Source organism: Cervus elaphus, chromosome 20 (genome assembly GCF_910594005.1).
Source record: "Cervus elaphus chromosome 20, mCerEla1.1, whole genome shotgun sequence".
In the NCBI taxonomy this organism is placed as follows: domain Eukaryota; kingdom Metazoa; phylum Chordata; class Mammalia; order Artiodactyla; family Cervidae; genus Cervus; species Cervus elaphus.
The window spans coordinates 76,827,635-76,854,937 of NC_057834.1; the positions used below are offsets into that span (position 1 = coordinate 76,827,635).

Genomic DNA, 27,303 nt, shown 5'->3' on the forward strand with positions numbered 1-27,303 from the left:
TCTCACAAGCACTCTTCCTCCAGCCTGTCCTACTCCACTGATTGCTTCATCTGGTCACCAGTCACATTCATTTTTCCTTTGTTGGCAAGGTTTTCCCTGATTAAATTCCATGTAAATTCAAATCCCATTCCCTGCTCATTTCCTTCTGAGCATTTGCCACCCTCTAATATCCACATATGTGGATGTTTTATTTTTTCACTTTCTATATTATTTGTCTCCTTTACTAGAATAGAGATCCATGAAGCAAGAATTTGTATCCGTCTTGTTCACTGTTTGATCCTGAGCTTCTAGAACAGTGTCCAGCACATGGAAGGTTCTCAATAAATATTTGTGCAATTAATGAGTGATCAAATCATTCTGGAACTCAAGAAATCATCTCTGGTCACTCCTCATCCCATTCATGTCCCATCTGTCTCTACTTACCCCCAAAATGTTAGTGTTCTCAAAGCTCTATCATCAGTGCTTGGTGTTCTGAATCTGTTCACTGTATGCCTCATGTGGGCAAGGTTGTGTTAGGGTTCATTTAAGAAGCAGTAAGATAATATACATACTGTACCTATACAGGCCTTGGCATGCTAGGCTAAATTCTTACCTTTTTGAAATATACAAAGCAAAGAGAATTGATATCTAAGTTCCACAAGCAGAGGACTAATGTGCATATGACTTATGTAACCATGAGGGATGACCTCACGACCCTGTAGGGGTTTTTCACATTTTTTTAAATTGAAATATAATTTTTTTACAACGTTGTGTCCATTCCTGCTGTAGGAACATATGAATCAGCTATGTGTATACATAAATCCTCTCCCTCTTGAGCCTCCCTCCTGCCCCCCCATCACACCCCTATGGGACCTTGTGTTCTACTGAGTTGTTTCTCTGGGTTACAGCTTCCCATGGCATCTGGATCCACCATAATGGACCCCATCTGTCTGGTAAGAAACCAGAACAACCAGCTGACAGTAAATCCCAGAGCACTGAAGATTCTGGAGCAGATATCTCAGCCTGTGGTGGTGGTGGCCATCACAGGGCTGTATCGGACCGGAAAGTCCTACCTGATGAACCGCCTGGCAGGACAAAACCATGGTGAGTGTTGTTCAAAACCCTTTACTTGGAAGCCGTGATAACACAATCTGCTGATCATCCTCTTCTAAGGTCATGTTAAGGAAGAGCCTAACTCCCTACTGAAGAAAACATCTAATTCTCACCACCGAATTTATAACTTCAAACCCATCCCTCCACAATGTTAACTCTTGTATTCAGTAATCAAAAATTCCCAACCTCATCCAAACATCTACCTCATTCGTCCTGATCCTATCCTCCACCCTCTGCTCAGGAGCTCATCTTCAACAATCATTCCCTTCCCTTCTCCTTCACCACATTTGCCCTAAACCACAGGGTCATTTTAGGTAGCACACAAATGTTGTCCAACATGTTCTGTTTTTTGAAAAGGATAGAAGGAAGTACAGACAGATGAATCTCTGTAAAACCCATATCTCAATGGGGCTACCACCCATCTTTTTTTGCTTCATTTAATTTGCTTATTTCCAAACTTTGGTAAATTATACCTTCTTTTTTCTCTTTTTCCTATTATTAACTATAACACATACAGAATGGTGCATAAAATATACATATATAAATACTGCAAAATTGATAAACATAATGTAATCATCTGTCTAATCACTACTCAGATCATGAAATAATACTTCAACACCCAAAATCCCAAGTTATGCCTTCTCACACCTTCATTAGACTTCACCAGTGTTCTGATTTTCATGGGGTATTCTTTCACTCTTCCTTTTAGAAAATTAGTTCATATTATGTTTCTGTATTTGTAAAACATGAAGTGAAAGTGAAAGTCGCTCAGTCGTGTCCAACTCTTTGCAACCCCATGAACTGTACAGTCCATGGAATTCTCTAGGCCAGGATACTGGAGTGGGTAGCCTTTCCCTTCTCCAACGGACCTTCCCAACCCACGGATCAAACCCATGTCTCCCACATTGCAGGCGGATTCTTTACCAGCTAAGCCACACCCAGGTTGTAAAACATAGCTTGAACTTAATACAAGGGGAACTAAATTGTGCCAATCATTGGGGTCTTGCTTCTTTTGCTCAACAAGAAGTTTATAAGGTTCATCTAGTTTGTCATACTTGACTGTAATTTATTTTTGTTCAGTACTTTATAGTATGCTATTGACAAAGGATAGAAGAATTCACTCATTGTTAATGAACACTGTTATTATCTGTAGTTTACCTTTTATGGATGCTTCTGTTGTGAATATTGTTGTGTCTATCCTGGTGCACATGTACACTAGCTACCCTTGTGTGATACACTCAGAACTGTAACTGCTGAGTCATAGAGTCCATATATTTTCAGGCACTCAAGACAATATCAAACAGTTTTTGAAGTTTTCTGTGCAATTTATGTGCTTATTAGCAGTAACTGGAATTCTCCACATCATTAAAAAAATCTGGTAAAAGACACTTTAACTTTGACTGATCTGGTGTCTATACAGTTGCATGTTATTCGCCTCACTACAAATAAGCATCTGTACCTTTGAACATATTAATTTACTCTTTACATTTCCAATTTCATGAAATCTTTCTTTTTCTAAAGAGTTGCTTTCTTGGTTCTTATTGATTTTAGGAACAACCTGCCAATGTCTTGGATATTGCTGTCTAAGGAAACTACACACCATTTCTTTCTTAATGCCTTCTTATGTGGCTCAGTGTCTCAGCATGATTAGGGAGTAGAACCTCAGCCAACTAAAATCTAAGAATCTTAGCTATTTCTCAGTGTCTCTCTCAGACTCTCTCTCTTATCTCTCTTACTCTATTTTCTTCCTTTCTTCCACTTTTTGCTTTGCACTCTCCCATTGGCCTCAAACAAAAACATTTTATATTTCCCTTTCTTTTAGAGAAACTCTTGACAACTAGTCAGGGGAGGACTGGTTTCTCTGTCAGGCTATATTACTTAGTATGTCATTTTTGAGTGATTAGAGATTTGAAAACTGTGAGAAAGGTTATCAGTCAAGCGTTTAAACAATCAAGGTGTTTCAACAACATTCTTTTTAGTCTATGTGAGACAACATCCATTAATAAGGGGGTGAATGTCATCACTGATACAATGGACATGAACTTGGGCAAACTCCAGGAGTTGGTGAGGGACAGGGAAGCCTGGCTTGCTACAGTCCATGATGTTGTGATGAGTCAGACTTGACTGAGCAACTGAACAACAAATTCTGTTACTACGGAAATCCCTCAGTTATGTTTTAAAGAACTTGAATTGTGACTCTACTACTCCAGCTGTATGACAAGAAGACAAAAACCAAAAATCAAACAAAATTGGTGCCCAGTCAAGGTCCACGAGCAGAACTAAGTCAGTACACTCTGCCCTTGTTGTGACTCCTTTGTCTGTCCTTTACCTCACATAACTGACAGTGATGACCCCCAGTTATACCTTGTTCTTTCTCCATGTGGGAAATGGGAGCTTGTGTTTCTTGGTATTAATCGGCAAGCAGTGTGAAGCCATCACGATGTAGAAGAGTGCAGATCATCTCAGGTGTTGTATCCTCTCTGAACAGAACACACAGGATATGATCATTGAACGGCCTGAGCCGTCCTGAACTATACTCCACTAGGGATATCATCATATCCATTTCTAGTCTCATTGAAGGGACCTTGGGCATCTGGTGGGCACTTAACATCTTGAACTATAGATAAAATGCACTGCCTGCAGCTTTTAGGCATATACCTCACATAATCTCCCTCTGGGCCTTCCTGGTGTCTCAGTGGTAAAGAATCTGCCTGCAATGCAGCAACCATGTGAGACTCAAGTTAGATAGCTGGGTAGGGAAGATGCCCTGGAGGAAAAAATGCAACCCACTCCAATATTCTTGCCTGGGAAATCCCATGGACAGAGGAGCCTGGTGGGCTACAGCCCAAGCACACACACAATCTCCCTCAGTTGTTTTAAGACTCTAGAAAGAAGGGCAAACAATTCTCATGGGTTTTTTCTGATTCACTGCTGTAATATCAGCAACCTTGAGTCAATGAACGAAGAATTCATCATTTCTTGAAGAGGAGAACAGAAATGAGGAAAATACAGGGAGGAAGGGAAGGAAAAATAAATCTATCAAGAGGTGTATCAGTCCAGGTCCTGGAAGGACATACAGAAGTCACTTAAGGGGTAAATCAAGATGTTTAATGAAGAAATAATCACAAAGGAACAAGCAGAACAAAAGGAATCAATGATGGATGCAGAAGAAGTCAGAGGGTGGCAGGACCAATGGCCATGTAGCCTTTATATCTTCTGTAGTGTGAAGAAGCAAGCAGTGAATGGATTTCAGAATGTGACAAAGACCAGAGCTACTGGATGGAGCTAAACAAAAGGAGATGTGGTCAAGGTAGAGGAAGAGAGGCCCCGGGACAACGTGGCTCACGAGGGTGGAAGCCAGGGGAACAGGAGGCTTACTCCTGATCTCCTGCTGGTACTGCTGGGACTCCATCAGAAAGTGGGGAATATGGGAACTCTTCAGTATCAGATAACTAGAAAGGTTAATAGAGTTTACGTTGACCTCTTAATGTGACACAGTATGAGCCATTAATGTTAGAAGGTGAATAAGGGACATTAAATATTTCTTGGGAAGGTCCTGAGTATGTGTAGCACTTGTCCTTGCTGAAATGGAAACACCTGTCCCAACCCAGGTACTGACATTCCAATCATTTTACCAAAGCAATCCCTGGGTAGCCTGCACTCTCTGCTCTTCCACTGTGTTGCTTAATCCTCTTTTTTTGTGCAGGTTTCCATCTGGGCTCCACAGTGCAGTCTGAAACCAAGGGAATCTGGATGTGGTGTGTGCCCCACCCCTCCAAGGAGAACCACACCTTGGTCCTTCTGGACACCGAGGGTCTGGGTGATATGGAGAAGGTAAGGCAGGGAATCTTCTTTATTCCTTACTCTACTTACATTTCAATTTCCCACCTCAGTTCAATTTTTATGACATGTCCCAATCAAATTATGCCAATCAAACTATGAATAATGACGCTAAAAAAACCTTTCCTTGAATTTATTCTATAATAAGTTCAATAGTTTGGTTATTATAGATCAGTTCAGTTCAGTTCAGTTCAGTCGCTCAGTCGTGTCTGACTCTTTGCGACCCCATGAATGACAGCATGCCAGGCCTCCCTGTCCATCACCAACCCCCAGAGTTTACTCAAACTCATGAACATCGAGTCGGTGATGCCATCCAACCATCTCATCCTCTGTCGTCCCCTTCTCCTCCTGACCCCAATCCCTCCCAGCATCAGGGTCTTTTCCAATGAGTCAACTCTTCGCATGAGGTGGCCAAAGTACTGGAGTTTCAGCTTCACCATCAGTCTGTCCAATGAACACCCAGGACTGATCTCCTTTAGAATGGACTGGTTGGATCTCCTTGCAGTCCAAAGGACTGTCAAGAGTCTTCTCCAACACCACAGTTCAAAAGCATCAATTTTTTGGCACTCAGATTTCTTCACAGTCCAACTCTCACAACCATACATGACCAGTGGAAAAACCATAGCCTTGACTAGACGGACCTTTGTTGGCAAAGTAATGTCTCTGGTTTTTAATGTGCTGTCTAGGTTGGTCATAACTTTCCTTCCAAGGAGTAAGCGTCTTTTAATTTCATGGCTGCAGTCACCATCCGCAGTGATTTTGGAGCCCCAAAAAATAACGTCTGACACTGTTTCCACTGTCTCCCCACCTATTTCCCATGAGGTGATGGGACCAGATGCCATGATCTTAGTTTTCTGAATGTTGAGCTTTAAGCCAACTTTTTCACTCTCCTCTTTCACTTTCATCAAGAAGCTTTTCAGTTCCTCTTCACTCTCTGCCATAAGGGTGGTGTCATCTGCATATCTGAGGTTATTGATATTTCTCCCAGAAATTTTGATTCCGGCTTGTACTTCTTCCAGCCCAGCATTTCTCATGATGTACTCTGCATACAAGTTAAACAAGCAGGGTAACAATATACAGCCTTGACATACTCCTTTTCCTATTTGGAACCAGTCTGTTGTTCCATGTCCAGTTCTAACTGTTGCTTCCTGACCTGCATACAGGTTTCGCAAGAGGCAGGTCAAGTGGTCTGGTATTCCCATCTCTTTCAGAATTTTCCACAGTTTATTGTGATCCACACGGTCGAAGACTTTGGTGCAGTCAATAAAGCAGAAATAGATGTTTTTCTGGAACTCTTGTTTTTTTGATGATCCAGCGGATATTGGCAATTTGATCTCTGATTCCACTGCCTTTTCTAAAACCAGCTTGAACATCTGGAAGTTCTCAGTTCATGTATTGCTGAAGCCTGGCTTGGAGAATTTTGAGCATTACTTTACTTGTGTGTGAGATGAGTGCAATTGTGCGGTAGTTTGAGCATTCTTTGGGGTTGCCTTTCTTAGGGATTGGAATGAAAACAGACCTTTTCCACTCCTGTGGCCACTGCTGAGTTTTCCAAATTTGCTGGCATATGGAGTGTAGCACTTTCACAGCATCATCTTTCAGGATGTGAAATAGCTCAACTGGAATTCCATCACATCCACTAGCTTTGTTCATAGTGATGCTTCCTAAGGCCCACCTGATTTCACATTCCAGGATCTCTGGCTGTAGGTGAGTGATCACACCATTGTGATTATCTGGGTCGTAAAGATCTTTCTTGTACAGTTCTTCTGTGTATTCTTGCCACCTCTTCTTAATATCTTCTGCTTCTGTTAGGTCCATAGCATTTCTGTCCTTTATCGAACCCATCTTTGCCTGAAATGTTCCCTTGGTATCTCTAATTTTCTTGAAGAGACCTCTAGTCTTTCCCATTCTGTTGTTTTCCTCTATTTCTTTGCACTGATCACTGAGGAAGGCTTTCTTATCTCTCCTGGCTATTCTTTGGAACTCTGCATTCACATGGGAATATCTTTCCTTTTCTCCTTTGCTTTTCGCTTCTCTTTTCACAGCTATTTGTAAGGCCTCCTCAGACAACCATCTTGCCTTTTTGCATTTCTTTTCCATGGGGATGGTCTTGATCCCTCCTGTACAATGTCACGAACCTCCATCCATAATTCACCAGGCTCTCTATCAGATCTAGTCCCTTAAATTTAATTCTCACTTCCACTGTGTAGTCATAAGGGATTTGATTTAGGTTATACCTGAATGGTCTAGTGGTTTTCCCCACTTTCTTCAGTTTAAGTCTGAATTTGTCAATAAGGAGTTCATTATCTGAGCCACAGTCAGCTCCTGGTCTTGTTTTTGCTGACTGTATAGAGCTTCTCCATCTTTGGCTGCAAAGAATATAATCAATCTGATTTTGGTGTTGACCATCTGGTGATATCCATGTGTCGAGTCTTCTCTTCTGTTGTTGGAAGAGGGTGTTTGCTATGACCAGTGCGTTCTCTTGGCAAAACTCTATTAGCCTTTGTCCTGCTTCATTCCATACTCCAAGGCCAAATTTGCCTGTTACTCCAGGTGTTTCTTGACTTCCTACTTTTGCATTCCAGTCCCCTATAATGAAAAGGACATCTTTTTTGGGTGTTAGTTATAAAAGGTCTTATAGGTCTTCATAGAACCATTCAACTTCAGCTTCTTCAGTGCTACTAGTTGGGGCATAGGCTTGGATCTGGACCTAACATTCCAGGTTCCTATGCAATATTGCTCTTTACAACCTCAGACCTTGCTTCTATCACCAGTCCCATCTACAACTGGGTACTGTTTTTGCTTTGGCTCCATCCCTTCATTCTTTCTGGACTTATTTCTCCATTGATCTCCAGTAGCATATTGGGCACCTACCGACCTGGGGAGTTCTTCTTTCAGTATCCTATCATTTTGCCTTCTCATACTGTTCATGGGGTTCTCAAGGCAAGAATACTGAAGTGGTTTGCCATTCCCTTCTCCAGTGGACCACTTTCTGTCAGACCTCTCCACCATGCCCCGACCATCTTGGGTGGCTCCACACGGCATGGCTTAGTTTCATTGAGTTAGACAAGACTGTGGTCCTGTGATCAGATTGGCTAGTTTTCTGTGATTATGGTTTTGGTGTGTCTGCCCTCTGATGCCCTCTAGCAACACCTACTGTCCTACTTGGGTTTCTCTTACCTCAGACGTGGGGTATCTCTTCACTGCTTCTCCAGCAAACCGCAGCCGCTGCTCCTTACCTTGGCAGAGGGGTATCTTCTCATGGCCGCCCCTCCTGACCTTGAATGTGGAGTAGCTCCTCTCAGCCCTCCTGCATTATTATAGATAGATCTTATTTTCAGCACTGAGACAAAAAATGTGCTGTGCTGTTGCTTAGTTGCTCAGTTGTATAGAAGGAACATACCTCAACATAATAAAAGCTATATATGACAAATCCTCAGCAAACATTATCCTCAATGGTGAAAAATTGAAAGCATTTCCCTTAAAATCAGGAACAAGACAAGGGTGCCCACTCTCACCACTACTATTCAACGTAGTTTTGGAAGTTTTGGCCACAGCAATCAGAGCAGAAAAACAAATAAAAGGATCCAGATAGGCAAAGAAGAAATGAAACTCTGACTGTTTGCAGATGGCATGATCCTCTACATAGAAAACCCTAAGACTCTACCAGAAAATTACTAGAGCTAATCAATGAATATAGTAAAGTTGCAGGATATAAAATTAACACACAGTTGTTATTCTTTGCAACCGCATGGACTATAGCCCATCAGGCTCCTCTGTCCATGGGGATTCTCCAGGCAAGAAACCTGGAGTGGGTTGCCATGCCCTCCTCCAGGGGAGAGGAAAGATATAAGTTAATAAATATTTATTGGGCATCTGAATCCCAGGGCTTTGTGTTAAATGCAACAGGTATCACAGTGATGGAGCTAAAGGCCCAGAGCTCAGTTGGGGAGGTAAGAAATATGCAGTGTTATCAGCACATGGAACCATGTTTACACAAAGTGATAACCTATATCAGTTGTTAGTTTGGGAAATCTGGTGAACGCTAGACTGGTAGAAGTCTGGCTATGGTCAGAAGACTATAACCAGTCTTCCACCAGTTATAGTGGTGGAAGACTATAGTTATAGTCCAGTGGAAGCTATAACTCATGGGAACAATGGGCTCTACTAATTGAGAGCTGTGGAGTTGATGGGGTTGTAAGTAGAAACCATGAAATGGAGTTTCTCTGAATAAAAATCTATTTTAATAAAAAAATATTTAATAAAATAACATTTTTAAAAAATTAGTAAAATTTAAAGGTCTATTTAACAAAAATCTATTTTATATATATTTTTAAAATCTCCAGAAAAGCTCCTTCTATACAAGGAACATTTTATTCCAAGGCTCTGGGCATTGTCAGTGAACTCTTAACTGAAAAGCTTTGTAAATGGGATAATTTTCGATATTTTGACTTTATAGTGTTAAGCTACAATCAGTTTTTTCTCCTTATTTGTATTAACCTGCATCTAAATTAAATGTAGGAGCATTGAATCTTGGGTTTCATCACTGCAGAAAAGAGTTGGGACATGAATTCATGAATTCTGAGTTATAAATCAAAATTTAACTTATTCAGTAATCACATTAGTGTCAACCCAAGATGGTCTATGATTCACAATAGATTGTAGTTTTAATAACCTGTGTCGTTTATCTAACCTCACTTGCCATAAGCCAAAGCACAGCAAACTGCACACTGATAGCAGCAGAACCACTTGCTGGTCTCACTATCTGTAATGCATCTGGGTGAAAGAAGTCAAAGTGTTAGCCACTCAGTCATGTCCAACTCTTTGTAACCCCATAGACTGTAGCCAGCCAGTGTCCCCTGTCCACGGAATTCTCCAGGCAGGAATACTGGAGTGGGTAGCCATTCCCTTTTCCAGGGGATCTTCTGGACCCAGGGATCGAACCCAGGTCTCCTGTATTGCAGGCAGATTCTTTACTGTCTGAGCCACCAGGGAAGCCCAAGAATTCCATATAAATCAGTTCCAAAGTCACTCATGACTTGTTCTGAATATCATTTTCCACCTCATCTACTACCACACGGGTAACATCACTTCAGCCAAATAAAATAACCTGGTAATACCTCTATATAACCACAGTTTCTGGCAATCATGATCAGCTTCTGTGGGCCCTTCCACTTGCATGGTCCGTAAAGTGACTGAAGTGAAAGCCCTCAGTCGTGTCCAACTCTTTGCGACCCCATGAACTATAGAGTCCATGGAATTCTCCAGGCCAGCATACTGGAATGGGTAGCCTTTCCCTTCTCCAGGGGATCTTCAAACCCAGGGATCAAACCCAGGTCTCCCGCACTCCAGGCAGATTCTTTACTATCCCACATTGCAGGCAAATTCTTCACCAACTGAGCTATCAGGGAAGCCCTAGAGCTTCACAAATCTACTTTCTGTCAATTCTTTAATGCCCAGTTCTTTTCAGCTTAATGTCACCACATCACTGTAAGACACAATCACTCTTGGCTTTGAATGCACAGAGTATTTTTTTTCTGTCTTTGTGGTATTACTCCTTTGTCTATTACAGTAACACATTTGGTTCCACACTGAGTTATCATCTTGGATAAATATGTACGTTCCCATATATATCTGACCCTCCAGAAAGCCGTCTCTCTAGGGTAGGGATTATTATGTGGAACTTTATATTCAAGTAAGTCAATGAGTATCTCCTGTTATCTAGATGAACAGTTAGTAGTTGAATTTAATTGATTAGTATTTCTATTCCTAATATACATCATGATCTAGAAAATGTTGCAAAAGGAATCATTGTCCACTTTCTACTGGAAAACTTCTATGTTACAGGTGCTGTAGTAAACATGCAAACATATATAAGATGCCATTCATTTCTGTTAATAGCTAATCACACAAAAGAGCTTAGATGGGTCAATATCAACACCAGAAAAATTTGCATTTAGTCCATGGTGTCACAAAGAGTCGGACACAACTGAGTGACTGAACTGAACTGAGCTGAAAATTTATGTTGCTTGCCTTACTATTGAGTTATGTACTGCTGTTACAGCAAATGAACAATGAATGAGAGCATGAGGAGCAGTGTCCTCACCCTGTAATGTACTTTCTAGGGGGACTCCAAAAATGACTCGTGGATCTTTGCCCTGGCCGTGCTCCTGAGCAGCACCTTTATCTACAACAGCATGAGCACCATCAACCACCAGGCCCTGGAGCAGCTGCAGTATCCTTCCAGAGCTGAACTAGCACTTTTAATTGAGTTTATGGGAATAGCAACTGACACCGTTTCTCCTTTTCCACGACGCCATTCTGTTGACAGATGAGATAGTAAAATGGGGCAAAAGGGAATAGTTGTAAAACTTGTTTTGGGGTAGGAGTTGGAAATTTTGTTGGAGAGTGCTTCTTTTTCCTTAGCTAAGATCCCAGCTATGTGACTGAATTAACGGAGCTGATCAGAATCAAATCATCTCCCATCTCTGATGATGTAAAGGACTCAGTCGAGTTTGTGAGATTCTTTCCGGACTTTGTCTGGGCTGTGCGGGATTTCATGCTGGAGCTGGAGTTAAATGGAAACCCCATAACTGAAGATGAGTACCTGGAGAATGCCTTGAAGTTGATTCCAGGTATCAGAGCAGGGGCAAGGTGGTAGAAAGCTCAGTAGGAAGTGGGATCAAGAGCCCTGACATTCAGCACTTGATGTCAATTTTAATTTGGGGTTGGAATGAGGCCATGCTAATGGTGCCTGGTGAATGACTGGTGGGTGGCTTCAGTCATTATTGTTACTGGAAAAACTTCAGAGACCAGAGCATAAGCTCACTGAAGAAATTTAGAATCTAGTATTAAAAAAACGATTTTAGAAAAATCATGAAGAAAAAGTCTCACATACTGTATTACATATTAAGTGCTTCTTCTTTCCTCTTTGAGAAAAATAACCCATCAAACCGAAATTGGTAGATGTAGAATCATAAGGTAAATAAAAGGATTAATTTGTGAAATATTGATACACTTCACAGAGTGTTTTTTATTACCCATATAGATATATTCTTAATAGATAAGCTATTTATAGTCTAATTCATTCAAAAGAAAAGCATTGCTACATCCTTCCAGTGAGACTATCAGATCTTCAAATGGTTTCTCATAACATCATACTCTTCATTCTAGAGCCTTACACCATAGGTACGTGCATGCTCGTGTGCTCAGTTGCTCAGTCATGTTTGACTCTTTTCAACTCTGTGGACTGTAGCCCGCCAGGCTCCTCTGTCCTTGAGATTTTCCGGGCAAGAATACTGGAGTGGGTTGCCATTTCCTCTTCTGGGGATCTCCCTACCCAGGGATTGAACTCACATCTCCTTTGTCTCCTGCATTGGCGGGTGGATTCTTTACGATTGAGCCACCTATAACCTCTCTTACGTGGTATATGTCATATTCATATGCTAGTTGGTTACTCCGATTATATTTAGCAGAGAGAATAATAGGTGGTACCTAGAAGTAATATTGATTTTGTTAGTTTAATCATATATTTACACTTCCAATAAATACTTATTAAACTGATGGTATATGCCCCAAATCTCTCCGTATGATACAGAGGACTGATAGAGTGTCCTCATTTCCTTTAGGCCAATCTAACCATGAGATTATGTATGCTACAGTCATCTCAAAACATATTTATAGAATGTGCATTTTTACTCGATTTTATAAAGCTTTTCTTTCCTGTATATCATTTGTTCCCAATGTGATTTCTTTCCCAGATATATTGTGAATATTCTTATTTCCACCGTTACTTTTCATGTCTGAAATAGAGGTTGTAACATCAGAATAGTGTTTTTGACAGTTATTTGGGTTGGTTGATCTTTCAAGAAGCACCTAATAAATAATTGATCCAGTGCACACTATGCAATGGTTGAGGAAAACAAAAGTTTCTTCAGTTGGTATAAACAGTTCTTTTTCCTCCCCAGAAGTATTTCCTTCAGTCTTGGCTCAGTATAAAAATAGAGTTTCTATGGTAGATTAGTGTAAGGTTGATTTTCAAATAGAAAAGATTTACAGGCATGGGAATTAGAGTGAGTGCATAAATTCCTGGAAATCAAAGTCCTCAGCCCCCTTACCAAGAGTCTGTCTCTTCTTTGATTATTCTTTTCTGCTTTTGCAGATGCAAATCCCCAAATTCAAAATTCCAACTTACCCAGAGAGTGTATCAGGAAGTTCTTTCCCAAACGGAAGTGTTTCGTCTTTGACCGCCCTGCAAGTAACAGAAGACAATTACTCCATCTTGAGGAAATACCAGAGAACCAACTGGATGGGAATTTCCAGAAGCAATCAAAAGTTTTCTGCTCCTATATCTATACCCATGCAAAGGCCAAGAGCTTAAAAGAGGGAATCACTGTCACTGGGACAAGTGAGTCTCCTTTGCTACAGCATGTCTCTCTGTGATTCACTGTGGGTGAGGAATGTGTGGTGGAGTTGAAGTTGTAAATGTACTCTGGGATTGTCAGTAATGGTGCTTTCTTCTTTTTTCCTTTATTAATTGTGTTCTCTATATAATTTGGAAACTCAGATATTCATTAAAATATGAATTTTGAGTTAAAATTTCTTCATTAAAATATCCTTGTATGAGGCTTTTTTGAAGCGTACCAAATCTCATGAAACTATTGGGTTGGCCAGAATGTTCTTTCAGGTTTTTCAGTAAGATATTATGGAAAAACCCAAACAAACGTTTTGGCCAACCCAATATTACTATAAAGATATTTTAAGGATAGACATATTCATGGTAATGAACCACTGAGTGGATAAGTGTTTCTAGTGAGGATATACAAGGTATTCTGTGAATTTACATGAATCAATAATAAGTAGTAAGTCATGAATCCATGTAAACTCATTGAGAGTCTGAGAAAGAAGTGTAAATATAATCTTATGTGATGCTGGCTTCGTGCCCATGTCAGTGGGGCAGTCACATAATGCCCTGTGCTGAGATGGGCCTGCTTGCTTTAAAGTTTGTATCATGGTCTGGAAATTCTTGATGATATTTTTACATGTGGCACTAAATTCTCATTTGCAAATAGTGCTCACAAAATATGCAGTTTACTCACATATATATAAGTTCTTTGTATTTTATTACAATGGGAAAAATGTTACAGAAGAACTTTGAACATATTGTTTGAGATAATTTGGTGAATATTTTATTGTGATGAACTGAGAACTATAAAATAGAGTGCATAGGAGACACAGTAATGTTACTATAAGAAAACCTCAAATTCAATAAAACTTTAATAGTTTTAAGTGTACTGATCTAAAGTCCATAAAACGAGGGAGAATGTTCTGTTTCTTTTCAAAATATACTGTGTCATTCAGGGCTGGGAACTCTGGTGGAGGCCTACGTGTATGCCATCAACAGTGGATCAGTTCCTTGTCTGGAGAACGCGGTGTCAATTCTGGCCCAGCGTGAGAACTCAGCAGCTGTGGAGAAGGCAGCTGACCACTACAGTGAGCAGATGACCAAGCGACTGAACCTCCCCACAGACACGCTCCAGGAGCTGCTGGAGGCGCACGCAGCCTGTGAGAAGGAAGCCATTGCAGTCTTCATGGAGCACTCCTTCAAGGATGAAAAGAAGGATTTCCAGAAGAAACTTCTGGTAATGTAGCCTAGAATATAGCCTTCCTGATACCTTTTCTTCTAAAAATGTACTTAGGCTCCTTCTTTTCACTTGTGGTTCACATGCTTCTCATTTATAAAAGGAGTTTGGATTCATGTGAAAGACAGGACTCTACAGGCTACATTCCATCCTTTGTACTAAAAATTGGCCTCTTCATTTTCTACTGTAAACAAATTACCCTGTACTTAGCTGTTTAAAACAACACACATTTATTAACTCAAAATTCTTCAGGTTAGATCCCAGCTCAGGGTGTACAGGTGATATACTCTGTGTACAACAAGATGGGGTGGGGAGAAGGCTCAAATGGGCTTAGTAATACTCCCAAGAATAAATAGTAAACAGTTTGTCATAAGATAAGAAGAATTTGATTTGAGCCAAATGAGGACTAGTGCCCTGAAGATACACATACAAGAAGCATTTGAATTGAGTTCCACTGGACTCCAAAATGGGGACGGGGTTGGGGGGGGCGGGTTGTTGCAAGACCCTCAATATAGGCAAAACCCACAAAATTACCTGTATTATTGGTTAAGAATTAACAAAGTTAGAAAGAAGTTGGAGAGAAGTAAGAGTGCTTGTTAAAGAATTGTTTGGAGTCTGAAACCATTGCCTATTTGCAATGGGATCTTTGAGACCATGAGTTTACAACTCCCAATTGCTATCATAGCAGACACTGTTTTGGGAATGGATAGTGGCATCCTTGAGTATGATAAAGTTAAGAAGATTGAAGTTCTCAGTGATGCAGAAACATGCCTGAAACCACATCTACAATGGCCACCAAGCTCAGTTTTGAATTGCTGCACAAGTTATTCCATTTTGATTTTTAAATGTATTTCTTTAATGATTAAAGCAGATGTAAACACTTGCTTGATAGGCCGCAAACAGGTTATTGTATTTAGCGTAAAGTTGAATTTAAATCGTGTATAAGCCACACTGTCCTCCCCCTGTGCAAACATGTGAATATATCTTTCTTCAGCACTAATATTGGCTCTGGAAAACCACCCTGCTCCATCATTTAACCAGCAATGGTGCCCTGTATTCTTCTTTTGTTGCTCATCTCTCTGATTACCTTTTCTGTCACCAAAAAAAAAAGAATAGATGTGAAAGACCTATGTGATTCAGTAATGTCCACTAGGGTCATCTCTACTTTTTAACGTATCCTATGCTATATAACATAATCTAAATGCAAATAGAGTTTTGCAAAGAGAACGCACTCGTCATAGCAAACACCCACTTCCAACAACACAAGAGAAGACTCTACACAGGGACATCACCAGATGGTCAACACCGAAATCAGATTGATTATATTTTTGCAGCCAAAGATGGAGAAACTCTGTACAGTCAGCAAAAACAAGACCAGGAGCTGACTGTGGCTCAGATAATGAACTCCTTATTGCCAAATTCAGATGTAAATTGAAGAAAGTGGGGGAAACTACTAAACCATTCAGTTCAGTTCAGTCACTCAGTTGTGTCCGACTCTTTGTGGCCCGGTGAACTGCAGCGCACCAGGCCTCCCTGTCCATCACCAACTCCCAGAGTCCACCAAAACCCATGTCCATCCAGTCAGTGATGCCATCCAACCATCTCATCCTCTGTCATCCCCTTCTTCTCCTGCCCTCAATCTTTCCCAGCATCAGGGTCTCTTCAAATGAGTCAGCTATTCTCATCAGGTGGCCAAAGTATTGGAGATTCAACTTCAACATCAGTCCCTCCAATAAACACTCAGGACTGATCTCCTTAAGGATGGACTTGTTGGGTCTCCTTGCAATCCAAGGGACTCTCAAGAGTTTTCCCCAACACCACAGTTCAAAAGCACCAATTCTTTGGCACTCAGCCGTCTTTATAGTCCAACTCTCACATCCATACATGACCACTGGAAAAACCACAACCTTGACTAGACGGCTTTTGTTGGCAAAGTAACGTCTCTGCTTTTTAATATGCTAACCAGGTTGGTCATAACTTTACTTCCAAGGAGCAAGTGTCTTTTAATTTCATGGCTGCAATCACCATCTGCAGTGATTTTGGAGCCCAAAAAAAATAAAGTCAGCCACTGTGTCCACTGTTTCCCCATCTATTTGCCATGAGGTGATGGAACCAGATGCCATGATATTAGTTTTCTGAATGTTGAGTTTTAAGCAACTTTTTCACTCTCCTCTTTCACTTTCATCAAGAGGCTCATTAGTTATTCACTTTCTACCATAAGGGTGGTGTCATCTGCATTTCTGAGGTTATTGATATTTCTCCCAGACAATCTTGATTCCACCTTGTGCTTCCTCCAGCCCAGCATTTCTCATGATGTACTCTGCATATAAGTTAAACAAGCAGGGTGACAATATGCAGCCTTAATGTACTCCTTTCCCTATTTGGAACCAGTCTGTTGTTCCATGTCCAGTTCTAACTGTTGCTTCCTGACCTGCATACAGGTTTCTCAAGAGGCAGGTCAGGTGGTAGGGTATTCCCATCTCTTTCAGAATTTTCCACAGTTTATTGTGACCCCCACAGTCAAAGGCTTTGGCACAGTCAATAAAGCAGAAATGGATGTTTTTCTGAAACTCTCTTGCTTTTTCGATGATCCAGTGATGTTGGCAATTTAATCTCTGGTTCCTCTGCCTTTTCTAAAACCATTCAGTTATGACCTAAATCAAATCCCTTATGATTATACAGTGGAAGTGACAAATAGATTTAAGGGACTAGATCTGATAGACAGAGTGCCTGATGAACTATGGACAGAGGTTTGTAACATTGTATAGGAGTCAGGAATCAAAACCATCCCCAGGAAAAAGAAATGCAAAAAAGCAAAATGGCAGTCTGACGAGGCCCTACAAGTAGCTGTGAAAAGAAGAGAAGTGAAAAGCAAAGGAGAAAAGGAAAGCTATATACATTTGACTGCAGAGTTCCAAAGAATAGCAAGGAGAGATAAGAAAGCCTTTCTCAGTGATCAATGCAAAGAAATAGAGGAAAACAACAGAATGGGAAAGACTAGAGATCTCTTCAAGAAAATTAGAGATACCAAGGGAATATTTCATGCAAAGATGGGCTCAATAAAGGACAGAAATGCTATGGACCTAACAGAAGCAGAAGATATTAAAAAGAGGTGGCAAGAATACACAGAAGAACTGTACAGAAAAGATCTTCATGACCCAGTTAATCACAATGGTGTGATCACTCACCTAGAGCCAGACATCCTGGAATGTGAAGTCAAGTGGGCCTTAGGAAGCATCAAGACTATCAAAGCTAGTGGAGATGATGGAATTCCAGTTGAGCTATTTCAAGTCTTAAAAGATGATGCTGTGAAAGTGTTGCACTCAATATGTCAGCAAATTTGGGAAACTCAGCAGTGGCCACAGGACTGGAAAAGGTCAGTTTTCACTCCAATCCCAAAGAAAGGAAATACCAAAGAATGCTCAAACTACCACACAATTGCACTCACCTCACACGCTGGTAAAATAATGCTCAAAATTCTCCAAGCCAGGCTTCAAAAATACGTGAACAGTGAACTTCCAGATGTTCAAGCTGGTTTTAGAAAAGGCAGAAGAACCAGAGCTCAAATTGTCAACATCTTCTGGATCATCGAAAAAGCAAGAGAGTTCCACAAAAACATCTATTTCTGCTTTATTGACTATGCCAAAGCCTTTGACTGTGGGGGTCACAATAAACTGTGGAAAATTCTGAAAGAGCTGGGAATACCAGACCACCTGACCTGCCTCTTGAGAAACCTGTATGCAGGTCAGGAAGCAACAGTTAGAACTGGACATGGAACAACAGACTGGTTCCAAATAGGAAAAGGAGTATGTCAAGGCTGTATATTGTCACCCTGCTTGTTTAACTTGTATGCAGAGTACATAATGAGAAACGCTGGGCTGGAGGAAGCACAAGGTGGAATCAAGATTCCTGGGAGAAATTTCAAAAACCTCAGAAATGCAGATGACACCACCCTTATGGCAGAAAGTGAAGAAAAACTAAAGAGCTTCTTGATGAAAGAGAAAGAGGAGAGTGAAAAAGTTGGCTTAAAACTCAACATTCAGAAAACTAAGATGGTGGCATCTGGTCCCATTACCTCATGGCAAATAGATGGGGAAACAGTGGAAAGAATGACTGACTTTATTTTTTTGGGCTCCAAAATCACTGCAGATGGTGATTGCAGCCATGAAATTAAAAGACACTTGCTCCTTGGAAGTAAAGTTATGACCAACCTAGACAGCATATTAAAAAGCAGAGATATTACTTTGCCGACAAAGGTCCGTCTAGTCAAGGCTATGGTTTTCCAAGTGGTCATGTATTGGACTATAAAGACGGCTGAGCACCGAAGAATTGATGCTTTTAAACTGTGGTGTTGGAGAAGACTCTTGAGAGTCCCTTGGATTGCAAGGAGATCCAACCAGTCCATCCTAAAGGAGATCAGTCCTGGGTGTTCTTTAGAGGGTCTGATGTTGAAGCTGAAACTGCAGTACTTTGGCCACCTGATGAGAAGAACTGACTCATTTGAAAAGACCCTGATGCTGGGAAAGATTGAGGGCAGGAGAAGAAGGGGATGACAGAGGATGAGATGGTTGGATGGCATCATCGACTCAATGGACAGGAGTTTGGGTGGGCTCCCCGAGTTGGTGTTGGATAAGGAGGCCTGGCGTGCTGCAGTTCATGGGGTCACAAACAGTCGGAGACGACTGAGAGACTCAACAGAATTGAAAGACATAATCAGTGTTCAACTTACTTACAGGTCCAGGAATGTGAATACCAGGGAGAGAATTCTTGGTGATGATACTTCTGCTTACCATTGCCATATTCATGAAAACTTTGTCTTTTAGTCTACCTTTGTCAATTCTCCCAGTTAAAAAATCTCTTAGAGGAAAATCAGATCAATTATAGTTTACAAGTACAAAAGTGAAAAATAAGGCTCCTATATTTTCGTACACTGAACCCCTCAATGAAGCAAGAATTCAGAAAGAGTTCAAAATTCTGTTGGGTATACTTAACTCATTAAGTTAGGCAATTGATTAGCTATGTATTAATAGATATCTTTATCTATAGCACCTAGTTTGCATAGGAAGCCCTACTTCAAGTCATAATTGAGCTTTCCATTTTTCATTGTTGATGGATGGATCACAATTAATCCTATTACTGTTAAAGAACAATGGAATTCACAGCTACCAATCTGTCAGTTCACAGATACTGAGACTAAGCCAACAGAGTTAAGAGACTTCCTATAAGTCACACAAAGAGTTGGTCAGATCTAGAACTAAAACTGGAGAAGGCAATGGCACCCCACTCCAGTACTCTTGCCTGGAAAATCCCATGGACAGAGGAGCCTGGTAGGCTGTAGTTCATGGGGTCGCAAAGAGTCGGACACGACTGAGCAACTTCACTTTCACTTTTCACTTTCCTGCATTGGAGAAGGAAATGGCAACCCACTCCAGTGTTCTTGCCTGGAGAATCCCAGGGACGGGGGAGCCTGGTGGGCTGCCGTCTGTGGGGTCGCACAGAGCCGGACACGACTGAAGAGACTTAGCAGCAGCAGCAGGAGAACTAAAACTAGTCTCCTGACTCTGTATCTATTATTCTGTTTCTCATGTGCCCTGATGTTGTGCGACTGCTTCCTTCAAGAGGATCACAGTTGGACTTTCTCTTCTAACAGCTTCTTTCTATTGAATTTCTCTTCATTTCCTTGACAGGTCATGATCAAGAAAAAGAAAGAAACTTTCATGCTGCAAGATGAAGAAGCATCTGTCAAGTATTGTCAGGCTGAGCTTAAGAAGCTTTCAGACCCCTTGATGAAGAGTATTTCAAAAGGAACTTTCTCTGTCCCTGGAGGACACTGTCGCTACTTAGAAGCAAGGAGCAGGTTTGAAGAGAACTATAAACTCATTCCCAGGAAAGGAGTTAAGTGAGGAGTAAGGGGATTGGGAAAGAACAGAAGATTGGAGTCAAAGGGTCTTGGCTGGTTCTTTTGAACCATTTTTGTAGAGAAAGCAGAGCATGGTGGTAGTTCTACACTTTTAGCTTTTATAGCCATAATTTGGCAGCTGCTTGGAGATCCGGGTTCAATCCCTGGGTTGGGAAGATCCCCTGGAGGAGGAAACAGCAACCCACTCCAGTATTCTTGCCTGGAGAATTTTAAGGAGAGAGGAGCCTCATGGGTTACATACAGTCCATGGGCTCACAAGGAGTTGGACATGACTACGTGACTAACACTTTCACTTTCTTAAAGACAGGATCTATTATCAAGAATCTAGATGAAAGAGAACATTCCTTTCTATTAGCAAAGACTGTGATAGGTTTTGAAAAAACACTAAATCAAAAAGATACCAGCATCCCAATGTTCATAGCATCTTTTCTTACAATAGCCAAGACATGGAAGCAACATAAGTGTCCATCAACAGATGAACGGATAAAGGAGATGTGGAGTGTGTATATACAGGAATGCTACTCAGTTATTAAAAAGAATGAAATGTTGCCATTTGTGGCAACCTGGATGGACTTGGAGGGCATTATTCTCAAAGAAATGTCAGACAGAGAAAGACAATACTGCATGATATCACTTACATGTGAAATCCAAAAAATACAACAAACTAGTTATAATTGAAAAGAAGACTCACAGGTATAGAGAACAAATTAGTGGTTACTAATGTGGAGTGTCATCTGCATATCTGAGGTTATTGATATTTCTCCTGGCAATCTTGATTCCAGCTTGTGCTTCTTCCAGCCCAGCGCTTCTCATGATGTACTCTGCATAGAAGTTAAACAAGCAGGGTGACAATATACAGCCTTGATGTATTCCTTTCCCTATTTGGAACCAGTCTGTTGTTCCATATCGAGTTCTAACTGTTGCTTCCTGACCTGCATACAGGTTTCTCAAGAGGCAGGTCAGGTGGTCTGGTATTCCCATCTCTTTCAGAATTTTCCACAGTTTATTGTGATCCACACAGTTGAAGGCTTTGGCATAGTCAATAAAGCAGAAATAGATGTTTTTCTGGAACTCTCTTGCTTTTTCGTCGATTCATGGGGTTGCAAAGAGTCGGACATGACTGAGTGACTGAACTGAACTGAATGTGGATTGGGGGCAATGTAGGAGTGAGGGTGAGAGGTACAAGTGACTGGGTGTCAGATAGGCTACAAAGATATACTGTAAAATACAGGAAATATAGCCAATATTTTGTATTAACTATAAATAGAGTATAACCTTTAAAAATTGTGTAAAAAATAAAATAATAAAATGTTTAAATGAGTAACCCCAAAATGGACTTTCTGCAAAGTGTAGGGAAAATTAAAGAAAAGTTGTTCTCCAGAAGCTTATGATCTTACCTGAGGACACATAAATAGCCATTGGATATGGTAGCACAATGATTATCACACAGGTACACACTGATAGAGATAGTGACAGGGACGATTGCAGTGGTACTGATGGTGATGACTGACGTATGTGGAGCACTCACTACTTCAAGTGTACTTTAGGTGTTTTGGTTAGACCATCAATTTAGTTCTCAGAATAATATAGATTAGATACTGCTATCATCTTCATTACAAAATTGATAAATATGACATAAGGAAAAGGAACTACGTTACCTAATGTCACATATCTATCAAGTGGTAGTGCTGATAGGGTAGCTGTTAGTTCTTGGCAGCCATTCAGAACTCAGAATAAAGCTTAAGAAAACTTCCTGGAGAAAGAGGCAAAAGCTACAAGTTGAAATGTCAATAAACGATAACTTAATAAAGAAAGGGTTGGTGAGCATGAGTCAGAGGGAAAGCAATGTGCAGGTAGAGGAGTTGCAAACAATGGAGGATGGGTGTTTTTACAACTGCACATAATTCCAGCATCTGTAGCCACTGTGGGGTCTGAAGAAAGGTGAAGAATTTACAGAGTCAAACCTGGAGGGTCGTTACTGTTGTTCAGTCACTAAGTCATGTCTGACTCTGTGTAATCACATGGACTGCAGCCTGCCAGGCTTCTCTGTCCACCGTATCCCTGAGTTTGCCCAAATTTATGTCCACTCAGTCAGCAATGCTATCTAAACAGCTCATCCACTGTTGCCCCGTTCTCCTCCTGCCTTCAGTCTTTCCCAGCATCAGGGTCTTTTTCAGTGGGTCAGCTCTTTACATCACATTGCCAAAGTATTAGATCTTCAGCTGCAGCATCAGTCCTTCCAATGAATATTCAGGGTTGATTTCCTTGAGGGTTGACTAGTTTGATCTCCTGCTGTCCAAGGGACTCTCAAGACTTTTCTGCTAGGTGGGTCATAGAGGATCCTGCTGTGATTCATGTTGGAGAGTGTTTTGCCTATGTTCTCCTCTAGGAGTTTTATAGTTTCTGGTCTTACCTTTAAATCTTTAATCCATTTTGAGTTTATTTTTGTGTATGGTGTTAGAAAGTGTTGTAGTTTCATTCTTTTAATGAGATGGATGAAACTGGAGCCCATTATACAGAGTGAAGTAAGCCAGAAAGATAAAGACCAATACAGTATACTAACACATATATATGGAATTTAGAAAGATGGTAATGATAACCCTATATGCAAAACAGAAAAAGAGACACAGATGTACAGAACAGACTTTTGGACTCTGTGGGAGAAGGCGAGGATGGGATGTTTCGAGAGAACAGCATTGAAACATGTATATTATCTAGGGTGAAACAGATCATTAGCCCAGGTTGGATGCATGAGACAAGTGCTCGGGCCTGGTGCACTGGGAAGACCCAGAGGGATCAGGTCGAGAGGGAGGTGGGAGGGGGGATCGGGATGGGGAACACATGTAAATCCATGGCTGATTCATGTCAATGTATGACAAAACCCACTACAATATTGTAAAGTAATTAGCCTCCAACTAATAAAAATAAATGGAAAAAAAAAAAATCTTCTGCAGTACCACAGTTCTAAAGAATCAATTCTTCAGTGCTCCACCTTCTTTAGGGTGCAACTCACACATCCATACATGACTACAGGAAAAACCATAGCTTTGACTGTATTGACCTTTGTTAGCAAAGTGATGTCTCTGCTTTTTAATATGTTGTCTAGGTTGGTCATAGCTTTCCTTCCAAGGAAGAAGCATATTTAGTTTCACTTTTGCACTCACCATCCACAGTGCTTTTGGAGCCCAGGAAAATAAAATCTGTCTGCTTCCACTTTTTCCTTTTCTATTTGCCATGAAGCAATGGGACTGGAAGCCGTGATCTTAGCTTTTTTTAATGTTAGGTTTTAAGCCAGCTTTTTCCACTCTCCTCTTTCACCCTCATGAGGCTCTTTAGTTCCTCTTCACTTTCTGCCATTAGAGTGGTATCACAGGCATATCTGAGACTGTTGATATTTTGCTCAGCAGTCTTGATTTCAGCTTGTGCTTCATCCAGTCGAACATTTCACATGATGTACTCTGCATGTAAGTTAAATAAGCAGAGAGACGATATACAGCCTTCACATACTCCTTTCCCAACTTTGAACCAGTTTGTTTTTCCATATCCAGTTCTAACCGTTGCTTCTTGATTTGAATACAGGTTTCTCAGAGGACAGATAAGGTGGACTGGTAATCCCACCTCTTGAAGAATTTCCCACACTGTTGTGATCCTTACAATCAAAGGCTTTAGCATAGTCAATGAAGCAGAGGTAGATTATTTTCTGCAATGCCCTTGCTTTCTCCATGATCCAACAAATGTTGGCAATTTGACCTCTTTGAAACCCTACTTATACATCTGTAAGTTCTTGGTTCATGTACTGCTGAAGCCTAGCTTGGAGGATTTTGAGCATAACCTTACTAGCATCTGAAGTGAGTGCAACTGTGTGGTAGTTTGAACATTCTTTGACATTGCCCTTCTTTGGGGTTGGAATGAAAACTGACCTTTTCCATTCCTGTGGCCACTGTTCTTTTCCAAATTTGCTGACGTAGTGAGGGCAGCACTTTAACAGCATCATCTTTTAGGATTTTAAAGGGCTCAGCTGGAATCTATCACCACCACTAATTCATGGTAATGCTTCCTATGGCCCGTTTGACACTACAGGATGTCTGGCTTTAGGTGAGTGACCACACCACTGAGGTATCCAGGTCATTGGAACCTTTCTTGTATAGTTCTTCTGTGTATTCTTGTCACCTCTTCTTAATCTCTTCTGCTTCTAATTAGGTCCTTATCACTTCTGTCCTTTATCATGCCCATTCCTTGCATGAAATGTTCCCTTGATCTCTCCCATTTTATTGAAGAGATCTCTAGTCTTTCCCATTCTATTGTTTTCCTCTGTTTCTCTGTATTGTCCATGTCAGAAAACCTTCTTATCTCTCCTTGCTATTCTCTGGAACTCTGTATTCAGTTGGGTATATACTTACCTTTCTCCCTTGAGTAGGGAAAAGTACTAGGCCAGTGAGATATGGGTTAAATCAAATCCCTGATGTTTACACAGTGGAGGTGACAAATAGATTCAAGAGATTAGATCTGTTAGACAGAGTGCCTGAAGAGCTATGGATGGGGGTGTGTAACACTGAACAGGAGGTGGTGACCAAAACCATCCCAAAGAAGTCTGTAGGTTCACTGAACAATAATTTCCCCAGGAAGATACTATATTGATGTTGCCTGACAAGTCTTTGCTCTTTGTTGTTTCCTCAGGCAAACCAGGTCCTCCAGAGCTTCCTGCAGCCACAGGCAGAAGTAGAGGCAGCCATCCTGCAGGCAGACCAGGCCCTCACTGATGCGGCCAAGGCCATGGCAGGTACAGGGGAGGACTGAGCTCTCAGAGGGGAAGGTGGTTCCTGTGCTGCCCTTAGACAGGTTGGGAGCAAACACTTCCTGGAACCAGAGCTTCCTCTTCTTCTGTGGAACCTCTCTGCTACATGTGGAAATAAACAAGGGAGTTTGGGTTGTATGTACATCCAATCAGTGTGTCTACATCATATACCAAAGCAGGTTGTCTGATGTGGTAGCAGGAACAGTCAGACTCCTTCCCACCAATTTAATGTCATTTTAGTCTTTGAGCTCAGGAAGGTATAGCTCAGCATAACTGTTTTTTGTTTAAAACTCTTGTGAAACAGAGGAACGTACCAAAAGACAAGCAGCAGAGATGAAACAGGATCTGCTAAAACAGGAACTGAATGATAAGAATAAAAAATTGGAGGCCCAAGAGAGAAGCCACGTGGTAAGTATAGCCCAACTGATACATAAGTTCATGATGGAAAGAGAAAACCTTCTAAAAGAGCAGGAAGTGCTGGAGCACAAGTCTAGATGGGCATGGGCAGAGTCTGATGGACAAAATGCTAGTTTCTCAATAATAAAGGGACAGAAATATGACCTATAGTCAGATCCCAAAGAGAAATCCAAAGACAGGTTTCATGTAACATCAATGTGGATGGTGCTGAAGACTTACCTCTGTAAGACTCAGCATCTTCTGCAGTGCTAAGGCTTGGAAGGGACAAACAACGGCCCAGGCTCCTGGACTGAGGGTCACACTTCACTTAAGTGAACAGGATCCCAGTCTTAGAGAACTTAGGACTTGCGGAACAACCATCCGAGACCTGTAATATTCCCATCTGCTCTCAAAAGTATCAACTGTACTTCTACCAAATACAGGATGTTGAAAACTTCAAGTTGCTACATTTTTTCCAGATCTGCCTCATTCACTTTATACACCTAGAGTAAATGAATTCTTTGTCCAAACCTGGAGTTTCAGTGTTCTAAAGAGAGTCAGCAAACCTCATTATTTGTGACATGTGTGTGGTCACCCTACCTCAAGGGGACTGAGAAATATTTAGAATTCACCTACACTCCCTCCCAAAGTGCAGTCTTAGGGCTAGACCACATAACTGGTATAGTTTTAAGTCCTGACTTAGGCCTAACTCCTCCTTGCTCAGGGAGATGGTGTTGAGGGATCCTGGGAAGCTAAACCACGGATGCTGTCACTTCCCACCATGTTCAAACATTTGGAAATACTGGACAAACTCATCAAAGAGTATCTAAAGTAGTAGGAAATAGACACATGTACTGAGCTGCTGTAGTTGTTAGATATAAAAAGATGACAATTGGATTTTCAACAGGGTACTATCTTCTTTTTATAGGTGCAAATGGAACAACTCCATGTGGACTTTCAAAAGAAATCTGATGAATTACATATTGAGTTAACTAGACTACGACAAGTAACTGAAAGAAATGAAAATACGTGCTTACTACTTTAGGAATCCTGGCAGGTTTTACTTTTGTGTTAATGTCCTTATGAAGTGGCTTTTTTTCACAATGTGCATAGGGATGATGCGTCTCATGTGAATTATTAAATGAGTTGACAATTCCGCTTAAGTACATTGTAAAGGGTTTCATATAATAGTTGTTAATCTTTGGAATATGCCATGGTAGTTTCAATCCAGAAAAGTTTAAAAATAAAAAGAAGTTATTACTGAAGAATCAGGGCCTGGAATCCAAATATCTAAGTAATTTTGATTGAAAGTGAAAGTGAAGTCGCTCAGTCATGTCCGACTCTTTGTGACCCCATGGACTGTAGCCTACCAAGCTTCTCCGTCCATGGGATTTTCCAGGCAAGAGTACTGGAGTGGGTTGCCATTTCCTTCTCCAGGGGATCTTCCCAACCCAAGGATTGAACCCAGGTCTCCCACATTGTAGGCAGACGCTTTACCATCTGAGCCACCAGGGAAGTCCTAATTTTGATTGAATTAATTTAAAGAAATGGAGAAGTTAGTAGGTAATGATTGATTCATAGAAAAGTTTTAAGAAAAGTATAAAAACAAATCATAAGAG

At 40.9% G+C, this 27,303-nt stretch overlaps 2 protein-coding genes across 2 annotated transcripts in view; both read left to right on the forward strand.

Moving 5' to 3' along the window:
* LOC122676769 (guanylate-binding protein 6-like) overlaps positions 1–20,476 on the forward strand; it is a 30,572-nt gene extending 10,096 nt beyond the window's left edge. Inside the window, exons 2-8 of the mRNA XM_043876351.1 lie at positions 888–1,083; positions 4,799–4,926; positions 11,058–11,167; positions 11,371–11,567; positions 13,094–13,339; positions 14,293–14,573; positions 20,261–20,476. Of these exons, the coding sequence (XP_043732286.1) occupies positions 894–1,083; positions 4,799–4,926; positions 11,058–11,167; positions 11,371–11,567; positions 13,094–13,339; positions 14,293–14,573; positions 20,261–20,476 (1,368 nt within the window). The 5' untranslated portion in view covers positions 888–893. The remainder of the gene's footprint in view (positions 1–887; positions 1,084–4,798; positions 4,927–11,057; positions 11,168–11,370; positions 11,568–13,093; positions 13,340–14,292; positions 14,574–20,260) is intronic.
* Positions 20,477–25,029: 4,553 nt separating this feature from the next.
* On the forward strand, positions 25,030–26,930 carry LOC122676770 (guanylate-binding protein 6-like). The gene is made up of 4 exons (XM_043876352.1): positions 25,030–25,086; positions 25,171–25,273; positions 25,593–25,696; positions 26,613–26,930. The coding sequence occupies exons 1-4, from the start codon at positions 25,030–25,032 to the stop codon at positions 26,727–26,729; spliced, it is 381 nt and encodes a 126-aa protein (XP_043732287.1). The 3' UTR covers positions 26,730–26,930.
* The last annotated feature ends 373 nt before the right edge of the window (positions 26,931–27,303 follow it).

Coding starts and splice junctions, on each gene's coding strand:
- LOC122676770 (XM_043876352.1), top strand. CDS start 25,030: ATGGGGGTGTGTAACACTGAACAGGAGGTGGTGACCAAAACCATCCCA. Junction 25,087..25,170: donor AAACCATCCCAAAGAAGTCT/GTAGGTTCACTG, acceptor TTGTTTCCTCAG/GCAAACCAGGTCCTCCAGAG. Junction 25,274..25,592: donor TGCGGCCAAGGCCATGGCAG/GTACAGGGGAGG, acceptor CTTGTGAAACAG/AGGAACGTACCAAAAGACAA.